This window comes from Dermacentor albipictus, chromosome 2 (assembly GCF_038994185.2).
Source record: "Dermacentor albipictus isolate Rhodes 1998 colony chromosome 2, USDA_Dalb.pri_finalv2, whole genome shotgun sequence".
Classification (NCBI taxonomy): domain Eukaryota; kingdom Metazoa; phylum Arthropoda; class Arachnida; order Ixodida; family Ixodidae; genus Dermacentor; species Dermacentor albipictus.
This window is the reverse complement of record NC_091822.1, coordinates 199412251-199439908: the sequence shown is the minus strand read 5'-3', so window position 1 is coordinate 199439908 and position 27658 is coordinate 199412251. Positions and strand designations below refer to the sequence as shown.

The window sequence follows — 27658 nt, the reverse complement described above, 5'->3', positions numbered from 1 at the left end:
ACTACAGATTGAAAGTATTCAGAATGAAGCAAACATAACTAAATATTAAAAGTGAAAGTAGAAACGAATTGTGTAATATATGCACTGTGAATCACTGTATCAAGTGTACCTTTCTTTTACACAATAATAAAAGTCAAATTACAAACATACATTTGCACTTGAATGTAATACTTTGCTTTTCTTAGCACATGCTTTGCCTGTTGCCGATGCACATAAATATTTATGCTTTGAGCTACACTTTTATAAATTGAAAGGTTGGTATTGTGGTGCTTTTTCTTTTTTTCAAAATTGTGAATCGACCAAATTTCGAAAGCTATTACCCGTGGTATCAATGCTTAACCTAGAGTGAAGACACATTTGTCTTTTTTTTTTCTTTTTGCAGGTGGCTAGCCATTAGAACAATGCTGGTGGCATTTGCGAGGCCCCGAGGCAACCCATCAAGTACTCACCTGACATATTTGGAGTGCAACGGCATCATGAGTGCCAATTTGATCATGTTCCACCTTGTGCTGCCATCATACTGCATCAGGTTGAGGCAGCGAGCGACGTGCGAGTGGCAGTTGTCACAGAAGAGGTTGTGCTGCATGGACAGAGTAGGGTCTGGCTAGCCCTGTTGTGCTATGGTGGAACATCGCACAATATGCCTGGCTGGGCACAGAGAGACTGAAAGCCAAGGCACACCTTGAACATCAAGAGCAATATGTCCAATTCACCAAAGCAAACCTTGAAGTCTCTGCTACCAGTTCTTGAGCTTCAACACATGAACCAACACATGTGCATTGGAATTCTGTACAAAACTATTTATGTAGAAAATGAGAATTACAGACTAGTAGTACATAGCATGAGCTCTCTTCATAAGTGTATGTAAGTGTATCCTACAAGACTTGCAGTATAATAAGGGGACTACCTGCAATTTAGTACCTCTGCATGTTTGATTACTATGTTTGAGCTCATCTGCACTTTCAGCTTCAATTTCTTTTTTTTTTGTACACTTGTTGCGAATAAATAACTGAAAGCACTCCAAATTTACTGTCTGCTTCTTGGTAGAGATCATGAAAGTACCTTTTTATGTCGCATATCTTTGCAAGGCCACGCACCTTTTGGGCTTGCCAGCTTGGTCCTTGGGTGACGATTGTTATCCTATTCAAACATTTTTATGAAGCAACCACGATACCAGCTTCTTATTTTCTACGTGGCCACTATATTGGGCAGTGCAACTTGCATGATATCTCGCTATAATGGCAACCTTTAAATACCAGCCACACGTAAGTGACGCTCTACTCATGGACCACCACCTGTGCTCGCCACTGCTGTTCCCAAGCCAATTGTATTTAGTTATGTGGGCACAAGTTCACCTCAATAAATGTTTGTCTTGTGGGGTCACCAGCACTGACCACAACCTGTGACAACATCACATGTGCAGAAAGTTGCCTGCGAAGTGGCCAGCATACCTGTAGCCATAAATGAGCAGTTCCACTTGCCTGGCTTTACCGGTCTGTACAGTGCAAAGTGCACTTAATTATACGTATAGCAACTTCAAACATGGCAACAAGCTGAATTGAATTCCAATTGAACTAGTGTTCTGTCATATTGTGTGATCACTAATCCAGTTGTACAAGTGTGAGAAGTGTGTAACATCGCACTGTGCAAGGGTCTGTGCTTACACAACCTTTCCTCTATACACACACTATGTGACAAAGACCAATGCAATGTATTGAAACAAATCCACCTTGAACCACGCTGTTCCCCTTTTTCTACCTGACAAGCACACGAAGTTTTACCCAGTTGTATTTTAAAATCAGTCATTTCATCAAACATTCTTGATCAAAGGAGGTTCTCCAAAATAAATGGTTTGGAGCTTATGCAATTCCAGGAGAATTTAGTGCTTGGCAGCTGCACTATTGATTACCTTGGGAGGGCCATGTCATCAAATTAACAAGCTGTTCTTTGCTACCTGTCCAGCAGAGGAAATGGCTATGCCAAGTTTTTGTTGTCACTGACAGCCACTAAAGTAAACATGTATGCATGTAAAAGGCATGCTATATAAAGCAAGTTTGTAAGCATTAACACCTACGAATCCTTTCTAGAAAAAACTTTTGAATTTAAGCTGCCATGTTAAGTCGATGCAGCTACGTAAAATTCTTCACAACAGCCATACAAGTATAAACAAAGTTTTCCTGAAATTTTGCAACATCCTTAAATGTTCCTGCAAAATTTACTGCAAAGGCAATGCAGTGGATCTAGATCTCTTGTTGTTACAAGGGCAGTTGTTTACGAGTGTTATACGAGTGGAAAGAACCAGTTTAGCCAATAGGTGGCATGTTCCTGTGCATGGAAGTAAATGTCCATAAACAAGATGCAGAAACTATGCGAGGGTTGGCTGAAATGTTTTGCATTAACATCAGTATGTCTGTACTACAGTGGTGGAACATTACACCAAAACTGCTATACTCCGCTGCTACGAAAGTCAGGTTTTAGGCAAAATTGTGCCATGTCTGCGCTAGAAGGGGTCCTGGAGGGTTCTGTATAGGCCTGGCAGTAGTGATTGTAAAAAGAAACTGCAACTTGTTCTATGCATTCATGCATGTCTGGGGGAACATCGGCACATCCAGTTATGATTCCGCATTGGTTATGCTTGCTGTGCTTGGGTTGGAAAAAACAACAAATGAACAAAGCAGGCTGTTGCATTGTTAGAGGGAAAAAAAAAACATTTGGCTTCATGCAATGTACCTGCTGCTCGGTGCCTGCTTTCTAGATTTCCGCTAGATAACACTGTGCTCAATGGCTTCAGGTGTTTCCGCCCATTTTTTGGAATATGAAACTTTGTTTCTGATGAAACTTCTCAAATAAATATTCTGAGGAACTTAGCTAAGGAACGCCTATAGCTAATGACGATGACTATAGTCATAAAGCTGATGATGCGTTTAGCCACGTGATGATGGAAATTGTGGATTCTGTTCTTGTTGATTCTTCATCTAAGCTTGGTTGATAGGGGGGGGGGGGGGGTACTTGCTGTGCACATTTGTGAAAGTTTTTCCAAACCTGTCACATGGAAATACGGTTGTAGAGAGGGTCTTTAGTAAAAATAAACGTGATGCAAGAGCGAGCCAGTCTTTCAATAGCCAGTATCAATGGTCTCTGCTCTATAATGTTGTATTGAGAAATGTTTGCATAAGATCCAAGAGATTCCCCTAACCCAGGGCCAGATCAAAGCAGACAAAGGTTTGCACAAACAATACTGGAAGACAAGGCTTTGGTGCAGTCACATGCAGGGGAAGCAGCGCATGATGTTTCCGGTACACCCATCGTGGTGGCTTAGTGGCTATGGTGTTGCGCTGCTAAGCACACGGTCGCGGGATCAAATTCCGGCCGTGGCGGCTGCATTTCGATGTAGGGGAAATGCAAAAATGCGAGTGTCCTATGCACTGGGGGCATGTTAAAGATTCCCAAGTAGTCAAAATTAATCTGGAGTCCTCCACTATGCTGTGCCTCATAATCAAGTTGTGGTTTTGGCACCTAATTCCCCAGATTTCAATTCAATGTCTCAAGCGAACTTAACACTTTAGCAGAAGGCTGCAAAAGGAAATGAACTCAGCCAAGAAGATGCTGGGTAATGTGGGATTGCTCCTTGCAAAATAAATGAAAGCATATGCTTTTCTGACCTCAGACTGGTCAAGCTCTCAGATTGCAGGGACAGAAGTTGTCACTCCTTGAAACTAGGAGGCACTTAGAGCAAAAGAAGAAAAATGAAAGATTAACCTGACAAAGGCATCAACAGTTATTTACTGTTTATGTGTAAAAAAATCTGTTTCTATGTTCTGCCATCTCTTAGACTGTAAACATTTTCTTGTAGCATTTTGGGTTCAGCTGGAACGGTGTAGGGGCCTAGTAGTCCTTGCACCTCATGTAATGATCTAAAAGTATGTGCTACAGAAACTAATATGTCTGCTATTAATGCATATTTTTCTTGTGAAAAAAGCTGCTCCAAAAGGTTTTTTTCCCTGTTCCACCACTGGTACTATCCAGGTGCATTAATTGCAATGCTGGAAAGGGTGACGTCTTAGTCAGGTTTTAAAATTCACTGGAAGTGAACTGGCGCCGTTATGGAGAAAAATTAGCAAATAGCTTTTATGTTCAATGCATTACAAGACATACAAAAGGGATCGTGCGGTGGGTAGCCTCGAATGGCACTGATGATGCACTGTGCCCAAATTTAGAAAAATTGAAAAAGCAGCACAGTCTTTTTAATCTGCTGATGCCATCTTTATGCCAATTAATGTTCCTTTCAACTAGCTTGCTTATGCCCGTTACTGAAGTATGTCGTGCTTGAACCGGACCAATGGCAATTGACACTATCTTTTGCTTACATGAAGCAGCAAACATTGGTGTGCAAAATTGTGAGATGAATGACTGGTTCTACTTGTAATACAAAGCATGAATTGATACTAACGTGTGAAAGCACAGCATAGTGCACTTCATTCTTGATGGCCAACTATATTTGCCTGCAGCTGACAAAACAGCACTTCCTCTGGTTTTCAATCTTGGCCACAGCGCACCTTCACCGGGCATGGCTTTTTGCCACACGTTAGCATGTTCCCTTCCGTAAAGGCCGCGATAGTACCACTGCTTTCTCTTGCGTAAGCATGATGTTGAGCATGCCCACCATGTGGCCTCTGTACTCCTCCGAGCCTTCAACAACGCCCCTGTCCCAGCCCTGAACTCCATCCCTTGCTTTGCTAGGATCCAGCATCCAGTACCTGCATCAGACATGTTTCACTTGCATGACACGAGCTTCAGCATGCACAGGCTTACTTTGCAGGCCGGCCAAAGGCCATGTTGTCCTCCTGCAAGGAATCCAAAGTAAGTGATACTCGCAATGCCTACTTGTGCCAGACTTACAGATACGTAGTACGGTCCTGCGAAGTCCCGTATAATACCAGTGGACATGCAGATGCCCATGTGGCCTATCAAGGGACAAAGCCACCTGCACAGTAACGAAGACAGGTTTTGTTGAACCCGTGATACAGCTTTTTAATCCCACAAATCATGACAAAAACAGAATGGATGGCCCGTCAAGCTTTAAACATGTGCATTTGTACTACTGCTATCTAGGTAAGTTGCTAATAAGTATTCGAGTCCAAAATTGGACACCAGCGGTTGCAGCAAGAACGGCACGAACTTAGAGTGACCGGAATGAAAGCACTTAACCGCCGTACGACGCAACCCGCACAAACGTGACCTAGCCGTACATGCTACCTGTCGGATGGACTCTCGTTCCCTATCGAGCTTCCTAATCGAAGATGTCCCGTCGCCGAAGAGACGCTAAATCGGAGTTCAAGAGTGCTTGAAGATGACCGTTCAGCAACGTTCGGCCTGAAGTGAGTTTGATCAATGGTTCGGTCTACATAAGTACGACCGAGTCACTGGTACGACACAACTCATGCACAATTGACAGTTCCCTTAACTGAAACTAACTCACGTCAGACAAGGAATCGGTGTCCACACGATACAGAATGGAAAACGGTCGCGGTTGAAATCAATGGAGGGCTTCGGGCTCATCTTCATGCTCGTCAAGTTGCTAATTAAGCTCTGATATTCAGGTATAAGCGTCTTAAACACCGGCTACGGAATTTTGTACAAAAGCTGCGGCAACCATCAGCACGACCACCAGCTGCTGTAGATGATGTCGCTGTTGTCCAGGCTATTCGGTAGTTCTGTGGTTGTCTGTAGATTGCGGAATTAACTAGCCTACGAAACCTTTTTTTAAATACCCGGGTTTTCTTGAACGGTTTGCCGCGATGTGTTGCCATAAAATAAAGAACCAACTTAGCGGCGTTTGGAGCCTGTGTTGCCAAGGCCGGCTTGTCAGACGCCATTTTTCCTATAGACGAAAACAGTTTATCGTTTCTGTCTTAAAAAAACAGACGACTAATCGTGCGAAGTGTTATACTAAACGAAGTCGACGTCAAACTATAATTGTTCTACAAAATTTGAGCAAGAACAATTAAGCGACAAGCGCAAAATCTTTTTTTTGAACACGTGCAGCCAAATATTCAGAAAAACAAAAACAAAACATAAATAAACGTAACAGTAAACAAACGACGCGCAAGACAGGAGGGAGCAAAATGAAGGGCAACAGGGATGTACACAACTAAATTACACAACTATACAACCCACAAGTACAGGGGGATGGAAACAAAGGGGCCACAGTATTATTTCCTTTCTTTAAATCACTATCATCATCAAGACTTGTACGTTGCTCCTCTCATGCTCCTCTCCAACAGTCTCCAAACAAAAGTTGCTCCAACATGCTCCAACCATAGAGAAATATGCTCCAACCATAGCTCCAACGCTCGAGGCGCCGCTCTTTATTCTATGGCGCCGCTTGGTTAGCATTGCAGCACTGGTCCTGACTGGGCACATGGTGTCGAGTGCGCCATTCGTATCCGCGAAACCCAATGCAACTTCGAGGTTTGTGTTCGTCATTACGGGGCCGCCTAGTTGGTTGCAGTTCAACACCACGTGTTGGATCGTTTTATCTGCACTTCTGCATGCGCGGCGCAAGACACTAGTCACAGCACATTTTCGCACGCACAAGTGTCCGAAGGGTTCCTGCCCATTGACTTGTCCTCTTGTCGTTGTTGCCACCCGCGTCCCTCTTCAGTCACCCGTTGGCGCACCTCGTGTGCGCCAACGGGTGACTGAAGAGGGACGCAGGTGGCAAGAGGGACGCATCTCCGCATTCAGCCTGCCCGCCCTCCGCATTCCGCGGTTCCTTGAAAAGAAACAGCCTCTCCAAGCATGAGGAGCAGGCGCCCGCGAAATGTCAGCTTACTGGCCGCCTCCCGTGCTTCAAAGCTTGACCACCCCATGTTCCCTTGCACTGCTTCGTTAGCCACTTACCCATGACAGCCGAGCGCAACACGTCCCACCTCCCCTTGCCGCCGCTGAAGCCATCCACAGGTGCTGACGGACAAACATAAGCGTTAGCAAATGACAGCCGAGTTTCCATAACTTGTACCATGACGTACAGATTACAACCCCACAAACAATGGCGACGCAATATTCACTGGGCCCCGAGTCCAGTGAGGCGCAGTTTTTCAGTTTTTCCATGAGGCAACGAGCGTCGCCTCATGGAATTTATGCAAAACTAAGGGAACTGCTGCTGCAATGGGAACGCGAGCAACGCAGTGGGCATTTAATCATTGATATGGCCAAGCCAAACTGGCCAAACTTTCTGCCGCATTCTCTTAGCTTGGTCTACCTTTTCTGGTAGTTCATAGAGGCTTGAAGTGCATGTCAGCCATGCTGGGGCAAGGTAACATCTTACTTCTCATAATGATATTTTCGCTCAGATGTTTTTGGCTCTTGCGGACTGTGCCAAACTTTCGTCATATGCTTTTGTTTCATTTAGAGGCACCATTGAAGTTCCAACTGTAGTTCCAGGGTACTTGGAATTTTTTGCAACTGCAGTGACCATAACGCTAAAGTTAAAATAAGGAAAAGAGAAAGCGAGCTACTTACATGCTCAAACGTTTCAACATCACAAAAAAAAGGTGTTATCAATCAGTGAACATTCCAGATCCTGTTTTTTACAAGTACTGCTCCAGGAGGGCACATGTAACCGGTAAACGGAGGCCTCAGAAATACACCTGAGATTATAATGCTGTGTCTAAAGGTACGTCACACGTACCTGCTTTGCTTCCATTTTGCTAACTCCATGGCTCATGCCTACCCATCTTTGCACATGTTTTTGCAGAAGGATGTTTATTTAACTCAAAGTGGATCATTAAAAATGCTTTCGAGAGGTCACAGAGAGCAGCATATGAAAAGCCTGGCACGATCGAAAATGCCTCGTCAGGAGAGCAGGCCTGGTCTCTACTACGGCTTGTACTGCTCCCCCGGGGAAATCAGGGATGTTATATTGAAGGTAGAGCGCCGTAAGGGGTGAGAAAGGTATAATCCGGCATGACTTACGCAACACGAGCGCCGCAGGCGCAATCAAGTTGGTTCGACATACACCCAGCAATGAAAAAAGCGCGCCGCGATTTCTACAACACCAGTCAGAGCCTTGCCAATAAATGTTCTCTCGTGCCTCCATGTTCATCGATTCAACTGCTAAAACAAAATGTTGAATGCAGCTGCGCGCGAGCTCTGCAATTCAAAAGTAAGGGAATGCACCTGCAGTGCTAAACAGTTGCAAATGTTGGAAGGCCAAGAGACAGCTGCCAAGGAGAAGTGGTTATATGGGAGAAAGGGGAAGGGAGGAAAGGAGAATGCGAATAAGTCGCCATGGCAGGAACGCAGCAGACCGGCTGGCAGGAGCCCAGTGGGGTGCCATATCTGGGGTGTGGAGCCATGCCTTCAGGCATCAGACAGGCAGTCGGGGGAGGACAGTTCGATTGGTGCGGCCATGGAGCAGTGTCCGATATTTGGAGGGAAGCCTTGTGGCTGTCCGTTTGTTGAAGAGGCCTCGGAGCCTTGCAGAAAGCCCTGCCGTGTTGAGAAACTGTTGCCCTCTCTATCTCTCCTTTAGACATGCGTCATGATGGGCAATGCTGCTGTAGCACTGCCACCGTCGGTGCATGCATAGGCATTCTTTCTGCTACTTCGTAGCGCTCGATACATTTTTCACTTCATGCAGTCAAGTGGCATCCCATTTAATTTCTCTCTGTAGGATGCGCTTTGTCAGTGAAGTGCATTCTCTGACTTTCTTGTGCATTTGGAAATTGATTGTCTGGTTCTTTGGTGATGGACGTGGGTCAAAGAATCATTTCTGGAGCCAACATTTCAACAAAGTAACTTGTCTTTGTCAAGGCACCAAGAAGTCCCTTTGCTGAAGTGTTGGCTACAGAAACATCTCTTGTTGATCACTGTTGATCATATAGTCTCCATCTTTTTCTTAATTTGTTTGGATTTATTCAGTGCTGGTGCTTTGAGTTCTGAAGCTCCACCTGGTCCATGAAAGGCACTTCATTGAAGTGCTCCGAATTTGTTTTTACTTGCTGGATTCCTTTACCACACACCACAACCTCACTTCACGGGATTTTTTTTCCTGCTCCAATGAGTATGAATGCAGCTGCTGCAGCTGAGAACTTAATATCCAAACGTTCAAACAATTTGCTAGAAGTTGCCTATGGTTTGGATGTGATGCTCTTTAAAATGTTGTGCCAGGCACTATGATGATTTCAATACTAGTATCATACTTTTAGAAAAGCAGGGCTCCTGTGGTCTTTTGTACACACTTGTCTCTAACGCTCCGCAAGCAGAAGTACGAGAGCGTACATTGATACATCCTGAGGTTGTATGTTTCTGTGCAACTTATTAATGTGATGAAAAGGCCTGGAAAGCTTGACAACACTCAAGGTACCAGCCCCTTAATTGGAAGTGCTTGCCTTATCAACTATGCTTAAAACTGGGCTGGTTGATTAAGTAAAAGTTCCATTATACTTGTGCTAGTGTGACTACACAAGGCCAGGGACATGAGTATAAAGAAACCAGACTAATAAGCAGAGCCAGTTTTGTTTTGTTCATGTGCCAGTCCTTGTGTCCTTATGCTAGCACAAGAATCGTAGAGCTTGCTGTGCGCACATTTTTTTGTGCATTTTCTTGCTGAGTTGTTAATTCTCTGTACTGATGTTCAATAGTATCATTCTAATACGTTAAATTTATGTGTTGTTATCGCTGGCAAATGATGGCAGTACTTTAGATCCTAGGGGTGCTTCCATCATTGAATCTTTGTCTTTTGCTTATGCAGGTTGGAGTAGATAAGCACTGGGCATGATGGCTGCAGCAAGTGGTGGCAATGGTCACATGGACGTAGATGACCAGTCAGAATCAGATGCCTTGCCAGTGCAGAAACCACAGAATACAGTAAATAGGTGCCAGACAGATCAGGATGCAGAGGGTCGAATATGTGTGCAAGCTCCATCAAGACAGCAGAATCAGCAGGACCTAGAGGAAGGGAGCCACACAGGTCAAAATGCAGGAGACTGTCGGCAATCGGAGGGCCGACCAGTGAAGGATACAGGGAACCCAGGTGGTCGAGATCAGGAGAAAGGACAGGATGCTGGAGAACAGCAAGAACACCAAACTGGACAGAATCCGGTGGACCCAGAGGGTAGGTGCTTGGCAACATGCTTTACCTTTAGCAGTTTGCAGAGCTTTGGGCTGATGTTTCCTTGGGTGCGATCTTGTACGCGTTCCAAACTCGAACGGAGGCGGTCCGTTCTTTCCGTCGCGAAAGTGGCGGTCCGTTCCGTTGCGTTCGTCCGATAGCAGACAACACGGAATGATTGACAGCAGATATCACTTCTCAATTGACGTCATGGCGTTGTTCACCGTTCAAACTGACCAACCGTGTGCGGCTCGGTGGAACGGACCGCCTCCGTTCTATTTTGGAACGCGTACAAGATCGCACCCCTTATGTGCAGTCCCTGTATCTCATGAAAATATGGCTGGATTTATTTGTGGATACCAACATTTAATGAACTGTGCAAAGCAGTAATGAACAAACAAAAAACAGTAAATAGGAGGTGTTGTGATATGAGCTGCACTAGTTATCTTAGCAGTCTTGCTTGCCAGCCTTGAAATACAGCTTTGTCCTCAGAAGGTTTGCTATTTCACATCATCGTCATCAGCCTATCTTATGTCCACTGCAGGACAAAGGCCTATCCCTACGATCTCCAATTACCCCTGTCCTGCATCAACCGATTCCAACTAGCGCCTGCAAATTTCCTAATTTAATCGCCCTACCTATACCTTTTTTCATTTCATTTATTGAACCCTCAGGGCCAAAGGCATTAGAGAGGGGAGTGGTTACAAAACAGAAATAGATAAATAAATACAATGCATATTACAGAACAAGTATTATCATCCTCCTGTAATACAATGTTAGCTAGTGCAGAAAGAAAATGCTGGTTATCAATTATGTCGACGATATCTACGGGAAGGCGGTTCCATTCGCGTGATTTGCGAGGCAAGAAAGACTGAAATGCAGTTTTAGTGTTACATGTTTCAATGCCAACTTTGTGACGATGGTCAATGCGATTTGACACGTATCTGGGGGACGAAATGTGGGAAACGCGTAGCATGGGGTGATTGTACAGTTTGTGAAAAAGGCTCAAACGAACTGTCTGTCGGCGGGATGCTAGAAGAGGTAAAGAAAGATTAGCTTTCATGCTTGTTACACTTGTGGTACGGTTAAAGTTGGACAGGATAAAACGAGCAGCGTTATTTTGAACCATCTCAAGTAGAGTTATCAGTTTTTCATGATGTGGATCCCATATCGCGGCGGCATGTTCCAAGTTAGAGCGTATTAGTGTTTTATAAAGCAGTAATTTCAAAGACAGAGGAGTTTTGGAAAAGTTACGGCGCACGTAGCCCAACATGCGGTTAGCTTTGTTAGTAATGTATTCAATATGGCGCGTCCAGTTAAGGTCAGCAGAAATATGAACACCCAGGTATTTATATGAAGTAACAGCTTCTAATGCAACATTATTTAGGTAGTATACAGGCGGAGAGTTGGCACTTCTTGATATTCGCATAATTTTGCACTTATTAGTATTAAGTTCCATAAGCCATTCATTACCCCAAAGAGAAATGTTAGAGAGGTCACGCTGAAGACTGTTAGCATCGTCGGGGGATTTTATTTCGTGGAAAACAACACAGTCATCAGCAAACAAAAGCATGTTAGATGATACAATGGAAGGGAGATCATCGGTGTAAATAGAAAATAAAAGGGGTCCAAGCACTGACCTTTGTGGCACGCCTGAGTAAACTTCGCTGAAAGGTGAGTTAAAACTATTAGCGTAAACGAACTGCGATCGGTTAAGAAGAAAGTATTCAATCCATTTCAGAACATTGTAGTCGATATTCAGTTGGGTTAGCTTTAAAAATAATAAGCGGTGACATACCTTGTCGAATGCTTTCGAGTAATTTAGGAAAATGCAGTCAGCTTCTGATGCGCGATCTAAAATATGGTGAAGTTTGATAGTGAAGCTGGCAAGTTGTGTTTCGCAAGAAAATGACCTACGAAAGCCATGCTGTGTGGGTGTAAAAAATGAATTAGACTCGAGAAAGTTCACAAGGTTAGTGAAGATGACATGTTCTAATAGTTTGAAACAAGTGCTAGTGAGCGAGATGGGGCGATAATTTATAGGGGATGTTCTATTTCCTGACTTGAATAATGGAACCACCTTCCCGACTTTCCATTGTGTTGGCAGAGTGGAACTATCGAGAGTCTGCTGAAATATCTTTGTTAGTATTAAGGAACTGTAGACAATTGTATTCTTATTTAAATTTAGCATGAATGCAGTCAAAAACGGGCGATGAATGAAATTTTAGGGCATCAATAAGTTTAGCAACGCCAGATGAGTTGATTAAAATTTGAGGCATAGTTGGGAAATTATACCGGAGTGGATGGAACAGGATGTTTGGTGTTTGATGTGCGCGAGAAGTTCAGAACAAAAGTTTCGTTAAGTTCTGATGCACATAAACGAGCCGGAATAGGGTCACCTGACGCATCAGTCAAGTTAATAGATTCTTCGGTATGCGGGTTGATGACGCGCCAAAATTTTTTAATGTTGGTAGATAGCATCGATGGTAAAGTGTTAGAGAGGAAGTTATCTTTTGCTTGCTTAAGCGCAGTTATATAGGCATCAGTGGCAGTCTTGTATGCATCCCAGTGTGTGTTACATTGTGATAGCCTGGCTGTACGATATCAGCGCTTTTTTCTGTTAGAGAGGAGTTTTATATGGGCGGTATTACATGGGGCTTGAGGATTAGAAGTGATGGTGCGTCGTGGAACATATTTTTGAGTTAGTTCATGAACTTTGGCCGTGAACATATCCCAGTTATTTTGCACAGAGTGTTCGTTAATGTTTCTGAAGAAGTTTTGAGTAAAAACTGATAATTCATTGTTAACGGCATCGAAGTATGCTGTGATATAATTCTAGTATGGTCTTTTTCTTTCTTGCAGGTGTAGGACAGCCAGTGTTAATGTTGAAAATGAGCAAATAGTGGTCACTTATGTTAGGTAAATAGGTGATGGCTGAAAAACTCGGCTTGATTGGTTAGGATCAAATCTAAAGTGTCGGCTGTGTTGACAGAGATTCTGGTAGCGTTAGTGACTAATTGGGTAAGTGAAAAAACAGAGCATAAATCAAGAAAATCACTGGCATCGAATGAAAATTGAGATAGGGTGGGAGGCTGGGTAACCCAAGAAATATTCGGAAAGTTAAAATCACCTAGTAGAAACAAGGAAGCCGACGGAAATCTGGTGTGTAATATGTTCGTCATGAAGGTCATTGATAAACGAGTGTAGAGAAGAAGGAGAACGATAGCATACACCGAATATTATTTTCTGATGGTCAAGAGTAACTGATGCCCAGACAGTTTCCGTTGATTAGTTCGGTCATTGCGATATACTGCGAAGCGGTGTGTGTTGTGAAAGAGTTCGTTATCGTGAATTTGAAATGATAGCCAAGTTTCAGTAAGTGCGATGATATGTGCAGAACAGGTGTCGATTGCCAATAAAAGAGAAAGAGAAGTTTTCTTATTCAAGATACTTCTGATGTTAGTATACAGAATCGTAACATCAGATGGTGATGAATGACCACTGCCCCTCTCGCGCCCCTAGGATGCCGCATGTGACGAAGCGCTTGATCCTTGAACGCTTGATCAGATGGCTGCTCGATTTCATCGATTGTGTCGTTAGATGGATTGTACATGAAGCATTTGCCGCGTATGTATAGCTTATTGTAGCGAAGGCGAAATTTTGGTGATCCCGGATGGCCAATTCCAAATTCGGTAAGTTTCCGTCTCGCAGTTTGAGTGGCGGGTGAAAAGTCTTCGCTTATTGAAATTTTGTGTTCCTTGAAATCATTGCGATGTGATAGGATTAACTCTTTTATTTTGTTGTTGGTAAACTTGGCAATGATGGGTCTGCATTTATTAGCGGAAAATATCCCTAAACGATGAACACGCTGAAATGGGTCGTTTGGTAGTGAGTCAAGAACCTTCGTTAGTGCATTGGTCAGTGTGATTTCAGTTTGTTGCCAAGTTTCAGATCAATCTGTTAGTCCATGAAAAATCAATTTATCGTGGCGTGACCTGTCCTCCATATCATCTAGGCGCTTTCGTAAAAATTTATTTTGTGAAGTTAAGCTTTCAATGCAATCTTGCATGCCTGCAAACTCATGGCTGAAGGTATCACGAACTTTCCCTTTCTCTTCTAGTTCATCCAAATGCTTCTGAACGTTAGTTATTTTTGTTTCGATGCTTTTCTGCCCAGCCTTAATGGATTTAATGTCTGCGGTCAGCTCATGTTGTGCATTCAAACTTTGTAATGAGCGGGTGTGAACATCTTTGAGCAGTTGAAAAATTACGGTCATCTGTTCTGCAGGGTCTTCAGGGAGTGATTCAACTTCTGATAGGGATTCGGATCGAGTGATGGGGCCAGGGTTTGTTTCTATGTCGCCGGAGCACAAGAGTAGGAAAGCCATAGAAAAGCAATCATGCACACTTTCACACAGCACCCCTGGGCACGGGAACAGCAATAAGCAGATGTCATAGCTTTCTTTAGCGTACAAGGAAAATGTGCACACCTGCATCGGAGCAAAGCGAAAATCAGGAGCCATGCTTCTTGCAATGTTCCCGTGCCCACTGAATCCGAGGACGGAGTGGCCACAGCTTAAATTCCTTGCGGACGATGATGCAGTTGTGGATGGGGTTGAACGGCTGAAGGTGAGCGATTCCATCGGGTGCGCAGTGATGAAAGATTTGTGAAGGGGCCACAGTCAGGCAGTGGCGGTGGTAGCATCTGAGCTGATGGGCATGAGGGAGATAGCGATTCCGGTATCAGCCAGGTGAAGAAGAGCGTCAGCGTAACCTGCATTGGAGCAAAGCGAAAATCAGGAGCCATGCTTCTTGCAATGTTCCTGTGCCCGCTTCTGCCGTCCTCAACTGTGCTTCCCTTCTCTTGGCACCCATTCTGTTACCCTAATCGTCCACCGGTTATCTGACCTGTGCACTACTTGGCCTGCCCCCCAGCTCCATTCTTTTCTCTTAATGTCGATTAGGATATTGGCTATACCCGTTTGCTCTCTGATCCAAACCGCTCTCTTTCTGTCTCTTAATGTTATGCCTAGCATTCTTCATTCCATCGCGCTTTGCGCGGTCCTTAATTTGTTCTTAAGCTTCTTTGTTAGTCTCTGCCCCATATGTCAGCACTGGTAAAATGCACTGACTGTACACCTTTCTTTTCAATGATAATGGCAAGCTTCCAGTCAGGAGCTGACCATGTCTGCCGTATGCTATCCAACCCATTTTTATTCTTCTATGCATTTCCTTCTCATGGTCAGAGTTCCCTGTGATTAATTGACCTTGGTAAGCATACTGCTTTACTGACTCTAGAGGCTAACTGGCGATCCTGAACTCTTGTTCCCTTGCCCAGCTATTCATGATTATCTTTCTCTTCTGCATATTAATCTTCAACCCCACTCTTACACTCTCTCTGTTAAGGTCCTCAATCATCTCCAGTGTAGCCGAACAGAACAATGTCATCTGCAAACCAAAGATTGCTGATATATTCACCGTCGATCCTTACTCCTAAACCTTCCTAGCTGAATAGCTTGAATATTTCTTCGAAGCACACAGTGAGTAGCATAGGAGAGATTGTGTCTTCTTGTTTGACCCCTTTCTTTTTAGGCATTTTCCTACTTTTCATGTGTAGAATTAAGGTAGCTGCGAAATCTCTGTAGATATTTTCCAATAATGCCTCTATGACTGCTGGCATCTCTACTGAATCAAATGTCTTTTCGTAATCTGTGAAAGCCATATGGAGTGGCTTATTGTACTCTGCAGATTTCTTGATAGCCTGAGTAATGACATGGATGTGATCCATTGTAGAGTATCCTTTCCTGAAGCCAGCCTGTTCCCTTAGTTGACTAAAGTCCAGTGTTGCCCTTATTCTATTGGGGATTGTTTTGGTAAATATTTTATATAATGCTGGGAGTAAGCTAATGGGCCTATATTTTTTCAATTCTTTAGTGTCTCCCTTTTTTGTGGATTAGTATAATGTTTGCATTCTTCCAGTTTTCTGAGACCTTTGCAGTCGATAGACATCTCGTATAAAGAGCCTCCAATTTTCCAATCTTTATGTCTCCTCCATCTTTGATTAAATCGACTGTTATTCCATCTTCTTGTGCCGCTCTTCCTCGTTTCATGTCTTGCAAGGCCCTTCTGACCTCATCGCTAGTTATAGGAGGAGTTTCTGTATCCTGTTCATTACTGTTTCTAATTGAGGTATCCTGACTTCTCTGGGTACCATACAGGTCAGTATAGATTCGTCCACTTGTTTTACAATATCTTTAAGATTGCTGATGATATTACCCTGCTTATCTTTCAGTGCATGCATCTTGGTTTGTCCTATGCCAAATTTCTTTCTCACTGATTTCAAGCTGCGTCAATTCTTTACGGCTTCAGTCTTTCTCACATTATAGCTTCGAATATCACTTATTTTCGCCTTGTTGATCAGTTTTGACAGTTCCGCGAATTCTATCTTATCTCTTGAGTTGGACACTTTCATTTTTTGTCGTTTCTTTATTAGGTCCTTTGTTACTTGGGACAGCTTGCCTACTGGTTGCCTTGGTGCCTTGTCTCCCACTTCAATTGCCTCCGCAGGGGCATCTGCGTCAGCAGGCGTTTGGTGTGTTGCGACACCACGTACCCGAGCACACAAGGGTTGGACCCTCCCGCGTGTAGCCATGCGCGGCTTAGCCGTGTCTGGGGAAAGGGGGATCCTGGGGGTTGAGCTGATGCTGGTTGTTTGGACCTTCAAGGCCCCCCGGCGGAGGCAGCACACCCCATTGGCCTCTGCTTCACATAGACGGCACCCCCGGACTAACCCACCCGGGGGAAATCGGAAGTTGCCTTTTCCTGTATCTCTCTCCCTCCACTCTTCGTCTTTCTCTTACTTTTCATCTTTTCTGTCTTCTCCTAGCTTCCATTTACTTCCAATTTTTCCAGGCAGCAAGGATTAACCTTGTGTGAATAACCAACCTTGGTTATCTCATATTTGGTTATAGTGGTAACGTACAGCTGACGTTTGCAGGACCTGTTTTTACAGTCCCTGTAATGTCCCCTTGTAGGGCTCCACGATGGGTGCTTGGCGTTATTGCCGAAAATTACATTATTCTATGGCTAGTTCCTTCCCTCCCCTCCGAGATTGCCCTCAGAAAAGAGGGCGCACCAGAGATGTATTTCAGTTTTTTGGACAACAAAGACCCAACTTCCCACGATTTCACGTCATTCATTCGGAAAAGTCAGATAAACAAATACGCACAATCTCCCCATTTCTAGTTTCGAAGTCTTTAACTGAGGCTCTTGGTCCAAGGGACAAGGCATCAAGGATGGCAAGTGGAGATCTCCTTTTGGAGCTCCGTGACCTGAAACAATACGAAAAGCTACCCAATCTAGTGCCCTTTGGAGACTTTCAAGTGACAGTGACTCCGCACCGCACTATGAACACTACACGCGGCGTTGTCTCAGATGATGACCTGATTCATCTGAGAGAGGCAGAGCTCCTAGAGGGCTTGAATGAGCAAAATGTAATTAATGTGAAAAGAATAAAGATGAGGCGCGATGGTAAAGAAATTGCAACCAAACACCTAATTCTCACCTTCAATTCAAGTGTCCTGCCCAAATCAATCGAGGCCGGGTACATAAAGCTTCGTGTCAGGCCTTACGTGCCTAATCCACTCCGGTGTTTCAAATGCCAGCGCTTCGGTCACAGCTTGCAGAGCTGCCGAGGCTGCCAAACTTGTGCTAAGTGCAGTGCCAAAGAACACACTACTGAAACTTGTGAGAACGCTCTCCACTGTGTAAACTGTGATGGGGAGCACGCCGCGTACTCGCGGTCATGCCCATCCTGGAAGAAAGAAAAAGAAATCGTAGCGATCAAAGTGAAAGAAAATATCTCATTCAAGGAGGCATGCACGCGGGTAGCATACCTGCCAAAGAAAAGCTTTGCCGAAGTGGTGCGTCAGGGGGCAGTGTCACAACGGCCTCCGGCGGCTGTCCGACCCACAAGCAGTGAGTCAGCAGCTACGCCATCTACCCCCGTGGTGGTTGCAGCTAACGCTGCTCCGTCAACCCAGAATGAGTGATCATCGACCCCGAAGATTGGCGCAGCCGAGGCTGCCCCGGCCTCCCCGGCCCCTTCCTGCGCTGGCAACAGCCGGCGCAGCCAAATCCCTCAGGGAGCTCCATCGACCTCCGGGCTGGTGGGCGCAGGGGTCTTGTCCTCCAAGGTGGGACTCTCTTTGGTAACTTCTCGCTCGCAAGAGCACGCGTTCGGCACCTCACAAGAGGCAATGGACACAACACCTATCCTCAATTCGCACCAAGCGCCTAAGGAGCGGCGAGGCTCCCTCGAATGCTCCAGAAAGGGCAAAGTTCCCGTTACAGAGCCTTGAAAGGGCTCTGTAATTTAATCTCTGTAATTTCGATAATCACTACTTCTGTTTCTGTACACACAGCACTTATTGACTTCCAATATGGATACACAAATAATTCAATGGAACGTCAGAGGTCTTCTTAGGAACCTTGATGATGTGCAAGAGCTTATCCAAAAACACAATCCAAAAGTTCTGTGTCTACAGGAAACACACCTAAAACCGCAACATACAAACTTTCTCCGCCCGTATGTCAAGTTTCGCAAAGATCGCGATGATGCTGTCGTATCATCAGGCGGTGTTGCCATTTTTATTCATAAAAGTATTTCCTGTCAGCGTTTACAGCTACAAACACCCCTTGAAGCAGTGGCGGTTCGAGCTGTTCTTCTAAGTAAACTTGTCACCATTTGCTCCCTTTACGTTCCTCCACACTACAAATTAAACATACATGAATTTCAGTCATTTATAGACGAATTGCCAGAACCTTATGTTGTTCTTGGTGATTTCAATGCGCACAGCTGCCTGTGGGGCGACTCTCGTATAGACGTGCGAGGTCGTCTTGTTGAACAGTTCCTTTTTTCTTCTGGTGCGTGCTTGCTGAATAAGAAGGAACCCACATATTACTTTCTAGCAAACAGAACCTTTTCTTCAATAGATCTTAGTATAGTTTCCCCGTCTATACTGCTTGAACTTGAATGGGAAGTTACGAACAATCCTTACGGGAGCGACCACTTCCCCATACTGATAAGAACATCTAAAGAAAACGAATATCCTCCACAAGCTCCTAGGTGGAAGATACACACAGCCGACTGGGAGAAATTTCGAACTCTTACTAGCATCGCATGGGATGAAATGTCTTCTTTAGAAATTGATGCTGCTGTGGAGTATCTTACAGCATTCATAATAGATGCCGCATCAAAATGCATATCCGAAGTGAGTGGTTTAACATGCAAACGACGTGTACCGTGGTGGAACAGCGAATGTAGGATCGCCCGTAAGAATCAGAACAAGGCATGGGGGTTGCTACGCGCTTCTCCCACTGCTGAGAATCTTGTCAACATTTAAAAAATAAAGTCCCAAGGCTGGCGAACCCGCCGACAGGCCAGAAGAGAAAGTTGGCACAAGTTTTTATCGAGTATTAACTCGTTTAGAAATGAGGCCAAAGCCTGGAACAGGGTTAATAGGATTAGAGGGCGGCAAACACATTCACTTCCTCTGGTAAACACACAGGGCGATACACTGCAAGACCAGGTAGACTCACTTGGGGAGTATTTCGAGAGCGTGTCAAGTCCAACAAATTATTCACAATCCTTTCTCAAACGCAAACAAATAGAAGAATGTAAGCCTTTCATCAGAAAATGTTGTCAGAATGAACCATACAACCGTCCTTTTAGTATTGCAGAGTTGAGAGCTGCCTTGAGTGCATGCAAGAGCTCTGCACCAGGATCGGACAGAATAATGTATGAAATGATCAAAAACCTACACAATGACAGGCAAGTTGCACTTCGCACTTTTTAACACTATTTGGGCTGTGGGATACCTTCCAACCACATGGAAACAAGCCATTGTGGTCCCTGTTTTGAAACAAGGCAAAGACCCTTCCTCAGTGGCAAGTTACCGTCCGATAGCCCTCACAAGCTGCCTTTGTAAGGTATTTGAAAAAATGATTAATCGGCGACTAATTCACTTCCTTGAACTGAGCAAAATGCTAGATCCCTATCAGTGCGGCTTTAGAGAAGGGCGGTCCACAACCGATCATCTTGTACGTATTGAAGGATATATTTGCGACGCTTTCGTACACAAACAGTCTTTCCTATCTATATTTCTCGATATGGAGAAGGCGTACGACACAACATGGCAGTACGGAATCTTGCGAGACTTGTCGAGAATGGGCATCCGTGGCAATATGCTAAAACTGATAGAAAGTTACCTGTCCAACCGTACCTTCCGCGTGAAAGTTGGGAATGTACTATCACGTCCATTTATACAGGAGACTGGTGTACCCCAGGGAGGTGTGCTCAGCTGCACGCTCTTTATAGTTAAAATGAACACACTCTGCGCTTCATTACCACCAGCTATATTTTATTCCGTGTTCGTAGATGACATACAAATTGGTTTTAAATCCTGTAACCTTGCAGTGTGCGAAAGACAAGTACAGCAGAGTTTGAACAGGATATCTAAGTGGGCAGACGAAAATGGATTTAAAGTCAACCCCCACAAGAGTTCATGTGTCCTCTTCACAAGGAAGAGAGGCCTGGTCCGAGATCCTTGCGTAGAACTGGGCGGACAACAAATTCCTGTAAACAAAGATCACAAATTTCTTGGTGTTATACTTGACTCCAGGCTTACTTTCATTCCTCACATAAAACATCTTAAAGAAAAATGTCTTAGGACAATGAACTTACTTAAAATCCTATCCCACACAACGTGGGGTAGCGACAGACAGTGTTTATTGAATATTTACAGGAGCCTAGTTCGATCATGGTTAGATTATGGTGCCGTAGTATATCACTCTGCCGCACCGAGCGCGCTTAAAATGTTAGACCCTGTTCACCATCTTGGTATCCGTCTGGCCACTGGCGCATTTAGGACAAGCCCCGTTGAATGTCTATATGTAGAGTCGGATGAGTGGCCACTCCATCTTCAGAGAACAAACATCAGCTTAACGTATTTTCTCAAGGTTCGCTCTAATAAGGAACATCCGTGTTTCACAACCGTTAACAACTTGACGTGTGAAACACTTTTTCATAATAGACCATCTATGAGACTTCCTTTCTCATTGTGTGCAAGAGAACTTAGTATGGAAATGGATGTTTCAGTTCTCGAATATCACTTAATGCCTCCAGCTAAGCTAGTACCGCCCTGGGAGTGGCAGGTGATAGACTGTGATGTATCCTTTGTGGAGGTCACAAAGCATGCTCCTGACCTCGAAATCGCCATGCATTTCCGTGAGCTTCAATCGAAATACTGCTGTTCCGAATTGTACACAGATGCATCAAAATCACATTCTGGTGTATCTTATGCTGCTGTTGGTCCCTCTTTTTCTAAATTTGATGTATTGAACCCCTTAACGAGTATCTTCACTGCAGAAACCTATGCCGTACTGTCTGCAGTAAAACATAAATAAATTAAAACTCGACAGAGCAATAGTATTTACAGACTCGTTAAGTCTTGTAAAAGCGCTGAACTCTTTACAAAAGCATACAAATCCTGTTTTCATTGAACTTTACTCGCTCTTATGCAATATTTATCTATCTCATAGACACGTAGTAATATGCTGGGTGCCTGGACATAGGGCCATAGAGGGTAATGTGTTAGCTGACAAAATGGCCACATCACTCACATCACTAACCACTTTTCCTACGGCTGCTGTCCCTGTCACAGATCTGAGGCCTTTTTTAAGAAGGAAACTACGACAACACTGGAAGCGCATGTGGAACGCAGAAACAAATAATAAACTGCACGTTATAAAGCCACAGTTAGGTTTTTGGCTTTCTTCAACAAAATCTCGGCGAACAGATGTCTTATTCTGTCGCCTCAGAATAGGGCACACATTTGGTACCCACAATTTTCTGCTTACTGGAAATGAACCGCCAACCTGTGGTCGATGTGGTGAGAGGCTGACCGTCCTCCACGTCCTCTTGGAGTGTCGGAAAGCTGAATTTGAAAGAAAGAAACATTTTCCACTTGCATACCGTTATTACATCCCTCTACACCCGGCTATGTTTCTCGGTAAAGAACCGCTCTTTAACACCAAGGCAGTCCTCAACTTCTTAAATGATGTTGTTCTGCACGTTATAAGCCCATTAAATTCGTAGAGCATCCTCGCTCCAGAGAATGCCGCTGCGATAATTCTTTTGCATAGCACATGCCTCCAGGCCCTTGTGTTTCAAGGGCTCTAAGGAGGCAGTGGTGCTCTAGCATTTCTTATAAACTGATATATTTTACCTATCGTACCATTCTTTTAAATGCATCTAAATGTTCATAGGACAAGTCATACGTCATCGCCATAATTTTATTATATAGATTTTATGCACTTTAGAGCGTATATTTTAAGGCCCCTTTACAGCCACGTCACACCAATTTCATAGTAATCATAATTACACAGCAAACTCATTACCACAGACATGGCGCTCTTTGGCCATACCTGGCCCTTGTGCCATGAAACACCATAAATCATCATCATCCCACTTCAATTGCTGCGAAGCCAGCCTAGTTACAGTTTCATTCATTATCTCTATGTCATCTTCATCTCTTTGTCCTAAGGCTGCATATTTGTTTGCAAGTACCAGCCTGAATTTGTCTACACTTACCCTTACTGCCTATAGGTTGACCTGTTTCTTCTTGACCAATTTTACTCTTTTTCTATTCAAATTGAGGTGAATCCTAGCCCTCGCTAACCTATGATCACTGCACTTTACCCTACCTATCACTTCTACATCCTGCACTATGCTGGGATCAGCAGAAAGTGTGAAGTCAATTTTATTTCTTGTTTCATCATTAGGGCTTTTTCAGGTCCACTTTCTGTTGCTATGCTTCCTGAAAAAGGTGTTCATTATTCGCAGGTTATTTCTTTCTGTGAATTCTATCAGCATCTCTCCTCTAGCGTTCCTAGAATCGACACCGTAGTTGCCAATTGGTTGTTCATCAGCCTGCTTTTTCCCCACTTTTGCATAGAAGTCGCCCATTACTACAGTATACTCAGTTTGCTCTTTTCTCACCGCTAATTCAACATCTTCATACAACTGATCTGCTTCCTCATCATCGTGACTGGATGTTGGAGCGTAGGCTTGTATACTACCTTTAATATACGCCGCTTATTAAGTTTGATTACTACTACTGCTACCCTCTCACTAATGCTGCAGAATTTGTCAATGTTGGCCGCTATATCCTTATAGATTAGGAATCCTACCCACATTGCATATTATCTGGCAGACCTCTGTAGCAGAGAACATGGTCGTTATCCAGCTATGTATAAGCCTCACCAGTTCTTCTAATCTCACTAAGACCGATGAATCCGTAAATTGCATTTTCCAAAGATCTGTGGGTATTAATTGGTCTTGCTTAAATGCTTATTTAGTGTCCTTGTTTATTCACACAATATTTGCAGAAGTCCTTGTTAGCACTGTCGTCTCCATAGCATTCCTTGCTTTCCTATGAGTGCTCCACTTGTGCCAAAGCCTTTACTGCCGCACCTGAACACTAAATGTGCAGCAGAAGTATCAAGAGCAGACAGTGTGTGCTGTAAAATTTAGCATAGCATTTCTTTTTCTCTACACTACGTGCCTCTCGCAAATGTGTTATCAAAACAGTGGGACATTGCAGCTTGAGCTTATCTTGCCGACAGTACATCCTTGCCGAGCACTTATTATGTTATCTTTTTTAATCTAGCTGAAATCATCGAACGCAGACAATATATGTATAGCATGAAACACCTCAAGCAGCACTGTATGCAACTACAAGTATGAGGGTAGCCCAGCGTAAATATTGTTGGCTGAAGCTTCGCTCTTCCTGCTTTAATGGCATGTCGAGCACAATAAGAAAACCTCACTTGATTTTTGCTTTCAATGCCATTGAATAGATGGTTATCTGTGTTTCTGTTTATTGTAAACTTAGTGACTGACAACATTAAGTCTACCTGACCTGTATGAAAATTGTGAGCATGTACTGCTTCATTCACTGTTGACAGTAAACATTGTAAGCTTACATGTTTCAAGTGTTTTTCTTTTTTTGCCAATTGAGGCCTCTGGGTCAGCTTGTGACATAATAAAGACATCTGTAGTCATGTTAGAGTACTGTAGACGTGATTACCGCCCCGAAAGCGGTAACAAAATGCTTAAAACCAGCAAGTGAGCAGCACGACCAGCCCCACCAGCCACTGCTGCAATGGCCATATTGCTCACTGATGGATGCTATGAGTGTCCCCTTTGGAACAGGGTGGGGGCTGCCCCACCAAGCTCTCGTTACTGTATTGCATTATGTCCTGACTATGTTAAAAAGGGGAAAAAAATCCACAGTGAATTCTCATAAACAAACTATTGTGAACTTTGTTTTTACATGCCTCCATGTTTGTCGTTTCCCTACTCCCACTAATCTGTAATGCAGACATGATTACTTTCCCCTGCTCTTGCTGAACTCAAGGGCTTCAAGGAGGTCAGAGATTCCTTAATCGACTGCTGAGCAGATATCTTCATATTCTACTAAAACATGCTCCATTGTTTCGCTAGCTTTACCGCAGCAAGCACATGCTTCTTCTTTCTTATATCTCGCTTTATAAGTTGTGTGTTCTGAAGCACCTGATCTCGCTTAGAAAAGTAATGGGCTTCCCTTTGAGTTATATATTAGTTTATATTTTGTCACCACCATCCCTCGGTCGTATTGGCCTCGAGCTCCACCACTGGAAAAGCTGGCGCCACCGTCGGCGTGACGTGCTAGGAGGGATCACGTGGACATAGCGGCCGCGTCGGCTGCTTCGGGCGCACCGAAGCGAGCTGAAAACGAGTTTAAATTCCCTCGTACGCTGCGGTCCTCATTTAGTGGTGAAATTTTCCCGCTTCGAGTGTCTCCTTTACAACGCTTGAAAGCACTACAATAGGTAGTGGCTGCCTTTGAATGCGCGCAACATGGTAGGCTACTGCTCGGTGCCGCAGGGCCGGACGCACGTAACGGAGGCCGGTGTCAGCCTTATTCACACGTAGCCGCAGGACAAGAAGCTGTGTGAAGCTTGGCTCGCGAAACATAAAACCGGCAAACAGTCATCGGCTACAACTCGGGTATGTAGCAAGCACAGATGCGAGGAAGATTTCTGCCACGGCGCCCGGTCTGCGATGTTCTGAAAACGCGCACTGAGGCGCTCGCCTGAGTCCGCTGCCCGACTAATGTCGTGACGGTTTGGTCTATGAACTTGTCGATACTGGCAAGTTCAGTGAAGTGGAAAGGCAGCGGTAAGAAGCACATTTAAAAGAAGCATGGCATATGGTCATGTTTGTGTTATGAATTAATGCACTGGATTACAAAAAAGGAGCAGCGGGAAATTGCATGCTGGTCAAAGAATTTAGAAGAAAAAAAAAAAAGATTTAATTGTCGCGACGGCACATCACAGTCCCCGTAGGCGTCGAAGTCTCTACAAGTCTCTACAATGAAATTATTTTTGAACAGCTGTAACAGCGCCCATGCAACTATGGTTGCTTGTATACTGTAATATGCTCATTTTCTGCGGCCTAAAGCTCATGGCACGGTGCGAAAACGCGCGCGCGGAGAAAGTGAAGCAGTGCGCGGACAAGCATGCAGACGCGCAGTCGGTCGCTGCGAATCTGCGCGATCGCTGCATTGAGGCTCCGTTCTATTACACTCCATTTAGTTATACAAACACTATAAGAACATATTTCACATAGTTTGCTCTCAGCGTTTACCTACCTTTCACGCAAGAAGCCGGTTCGGGAGACTCCATCGCAGCGACCGCACGCAGTAGCGTTCACTGTACGTATTCGGTAAAGAGATAGCGCCTGTAAACGATTGTGTGCTTTCAGTTTGCCCAAGATTATTACTTAGACAGCAAGAAACTGCTATCCTTTCGAAAGTACTTACAGAAATGTCCGGGAGAGCTCGCATGTGGTGTTTTCAGTGAGCGCTGACAGCAAAACCTATGAGGAGCGCGCCACGTGATCCCTCATACTACGCCAGCGAGGCGCTCCGATAGATGGCAACTCCAGAACTCCTCGCCGCCAATACTTAAGTTCACAACGCCACCGCCACTCTTATTTCTGTTGCACTGTGGAAGGTACGGTTTTCCGTCTGTAAGTTTACATAGGTGTTCTGTGGTGAGGACCTGGTCCCTTTAGGGCTGGACAGCAGCAAGTTTTCGGTCTCGCTGCTCTGCAGCGCCCTTGGAGGAAAAAGAAAAGGAAAGCGGCGGCCCCGCGCGAACTTAGAAAGTGACTTTGCCGCGATGCGCTCCCTGCGCCCAAAACGTGCTGTGCTATGGCGCCGCAATGAAATTAACAAACGCAATCCGCATAAGCCTCAGTGACAGCGCAAGCGTGCCACGCAAACGTCTGTGTATCATTAAACAATTCATAGGGAAGTCGGGTACTAAACGGAAGCAGAGTGGGACAAGAGGACGATCGAAAACTCTGGCAATATTTTTGCTTCGCGTTACCAATTGTGCAATCCTTGACACGCAGCATCGCCGCTGCCCAGCCTGCTAGTGAGAATGTCAAACATCATGCTCCAACAGTGAAACTGAGTGTGAAAATACGAGCTGCAACTGCGCCGCACGGCTTTAGGGCGGCATCTGTATGCGCGGCACGCGATGGTCATGGAACGTATCCATGTCCCTTCCCACGTATAGATGCACGCCACTACATGCTCGTGGTGAGCCCACAAATTTTCGCACATTGTGTCCGTTCTGCTAGTTTGATCAAGCGGTAGGCGCGGGGTGAGCGTAACACTTGGTGCACAGCCCTTGTCTATCTCGTTTCACCGGCAGAAGCGGCGGCCCAGCAGCTGCGGCGTGCTGCGGAAAAGGGCGACGTGGCAACTCTGGAGCGGCTGCTGGACTCGGACCCATCTCTGGCAATGCGCACCGATGCCGACGGCTACACGGCGCTGCATCGGGCCTGCTATGCCGATCAGCTGGAGGCCGCGCGGCTACTGCTTGAGAGGGCTCCGGACACCTTGGAGTGGCCCACGGTCGACTGTTGGCGCCCGCTGCACTCGGCTTGCAAGTGGGGCGCACTCAATTGCGCGCGGCTGCTAGTCGACTGGGGCGCCGACGTGAACGCGCCCAGCGAAGGCGGCCTGACGCCGCTGCACCTGGCGGCCAGCCAGGCACGTTCTCGGGCCCTGCTCGAGCTGCTGCTGTGGTCACCATTCGCCAATGTCGATGCGCGCAGCCGTGCGGGCGACCGACCCGCTGACTTGGCCCACCGCCATGGCCCATGGGCCAGCCTGTTCGCGCTGCACGCCCCGGCGGTCAACCACTTCTGATGACGACTTGCCTCGAAGACGTGTCACGAGTGTGCGCGAGGATGCACTTCGTTTTGCGACACGACAAGGAACGGTAACGACTGCCAAACCTTGCTGTGCTGTTCAGGTGTGTTCATTCCCTGCGGCTTACAGAGATCCTGATCGTCTTCACAGTTAACTTGCCACGGTTCCTCCTAATTATGGAATGGGCAGATTAAACAATAATGTTGACCTTC

The 27658-nt window shown here is 45.0% G+C and overlaps 3 protein-coding genes and 1 long non-coding RNA gene across 9 annotated transcripts in view; 2 read left to right on the top strand and 2 right to left on the bottom strand.

Moving 5' to 3' along the window:
* Window positions 1-523, top strand: part of Vps11 (vacuolar protein sorting 11) — a 152533-nt gene extending 152010 nt beyond the window's left edge. For 3 of the 4 annotated variants that reach the window (XM_065435343.2, XM_065435341.2, XM_065435345.2), the window contains one exon: window positions 383-523. The gene's annotated coding sequence lies outside the window, so the exon portion shown is untranslated. The remainder of the gene's footprint in view (window positions 1-382) is intronic. The other variant, XM_065435342.2, reaches the window with a different exon arrangement.
* On the bottom strand, window positions 446-5766 carry LOC135904535 (transmembrane protein 222). The gene is made up of 5 exons (XM_065435350.1): window positions 5480-5766; window positions 4900-4984; window positions 4813-4844; window positions 4664-4757; window positions 446-580 (listed from the first exon to the last, which is right to left on the bottom strand). Exons 1-5 carry the CDS (start codon window positions 5563-5565, stop codon window positions 446-448), a joined length of 432 nt encoding a protein of 143 aa, XP_065291422.1. The 5' UTR covers window positions 5566-5766.
* Window positions 4729-27658, top strand: LOC135904534 (ankyrin repeat domain-containing protein 49-like). Of its 3 annotated transcripts, none has more exons than XM_065435348.1 (3): window positions 4729-4860; window positions 9758-10120; window positions 26944-27658. In XM_065435348.1, exons 2-3 carry the CDS (start codon window positions 9781-9783, stop codon window positions 27441-27443), a joined length of 840 nt encoding a protein of 279 aa, XP_065291420.1. In that variant the 5' UTR covers window positions 4729-4860; window positions 9758-9780; the 3' UTR covers window positions 27444-27658. The 3 variants fall into 3 exon arrangements, with proteins under 3 accessions (XP_065291420.1, XP_065291419.1, XP_065291421.1); XM_065435347.1 differs by lacking the exon at window positions 4729-4860 and adding an exon at window positions 6250-6471; XM_065435349.2 differs by lacking the exon at window positions 4729-4860 and adding an exon at window positions 6740-6963.
* LOC135904536 (uncharacterized) lies at window positions 20517-26932 on the bottom strand. The gene is made up of 3 exons (XR_010565131.1): window positions 25872-26932; window positions 22054-22112; window positions 20517-20752 (listed from the first exon to the last, which is right to left on the bottom strand). It is a non-coding gene; the product is annotated as an uncharacterized lncRNA (long non-coding RNA).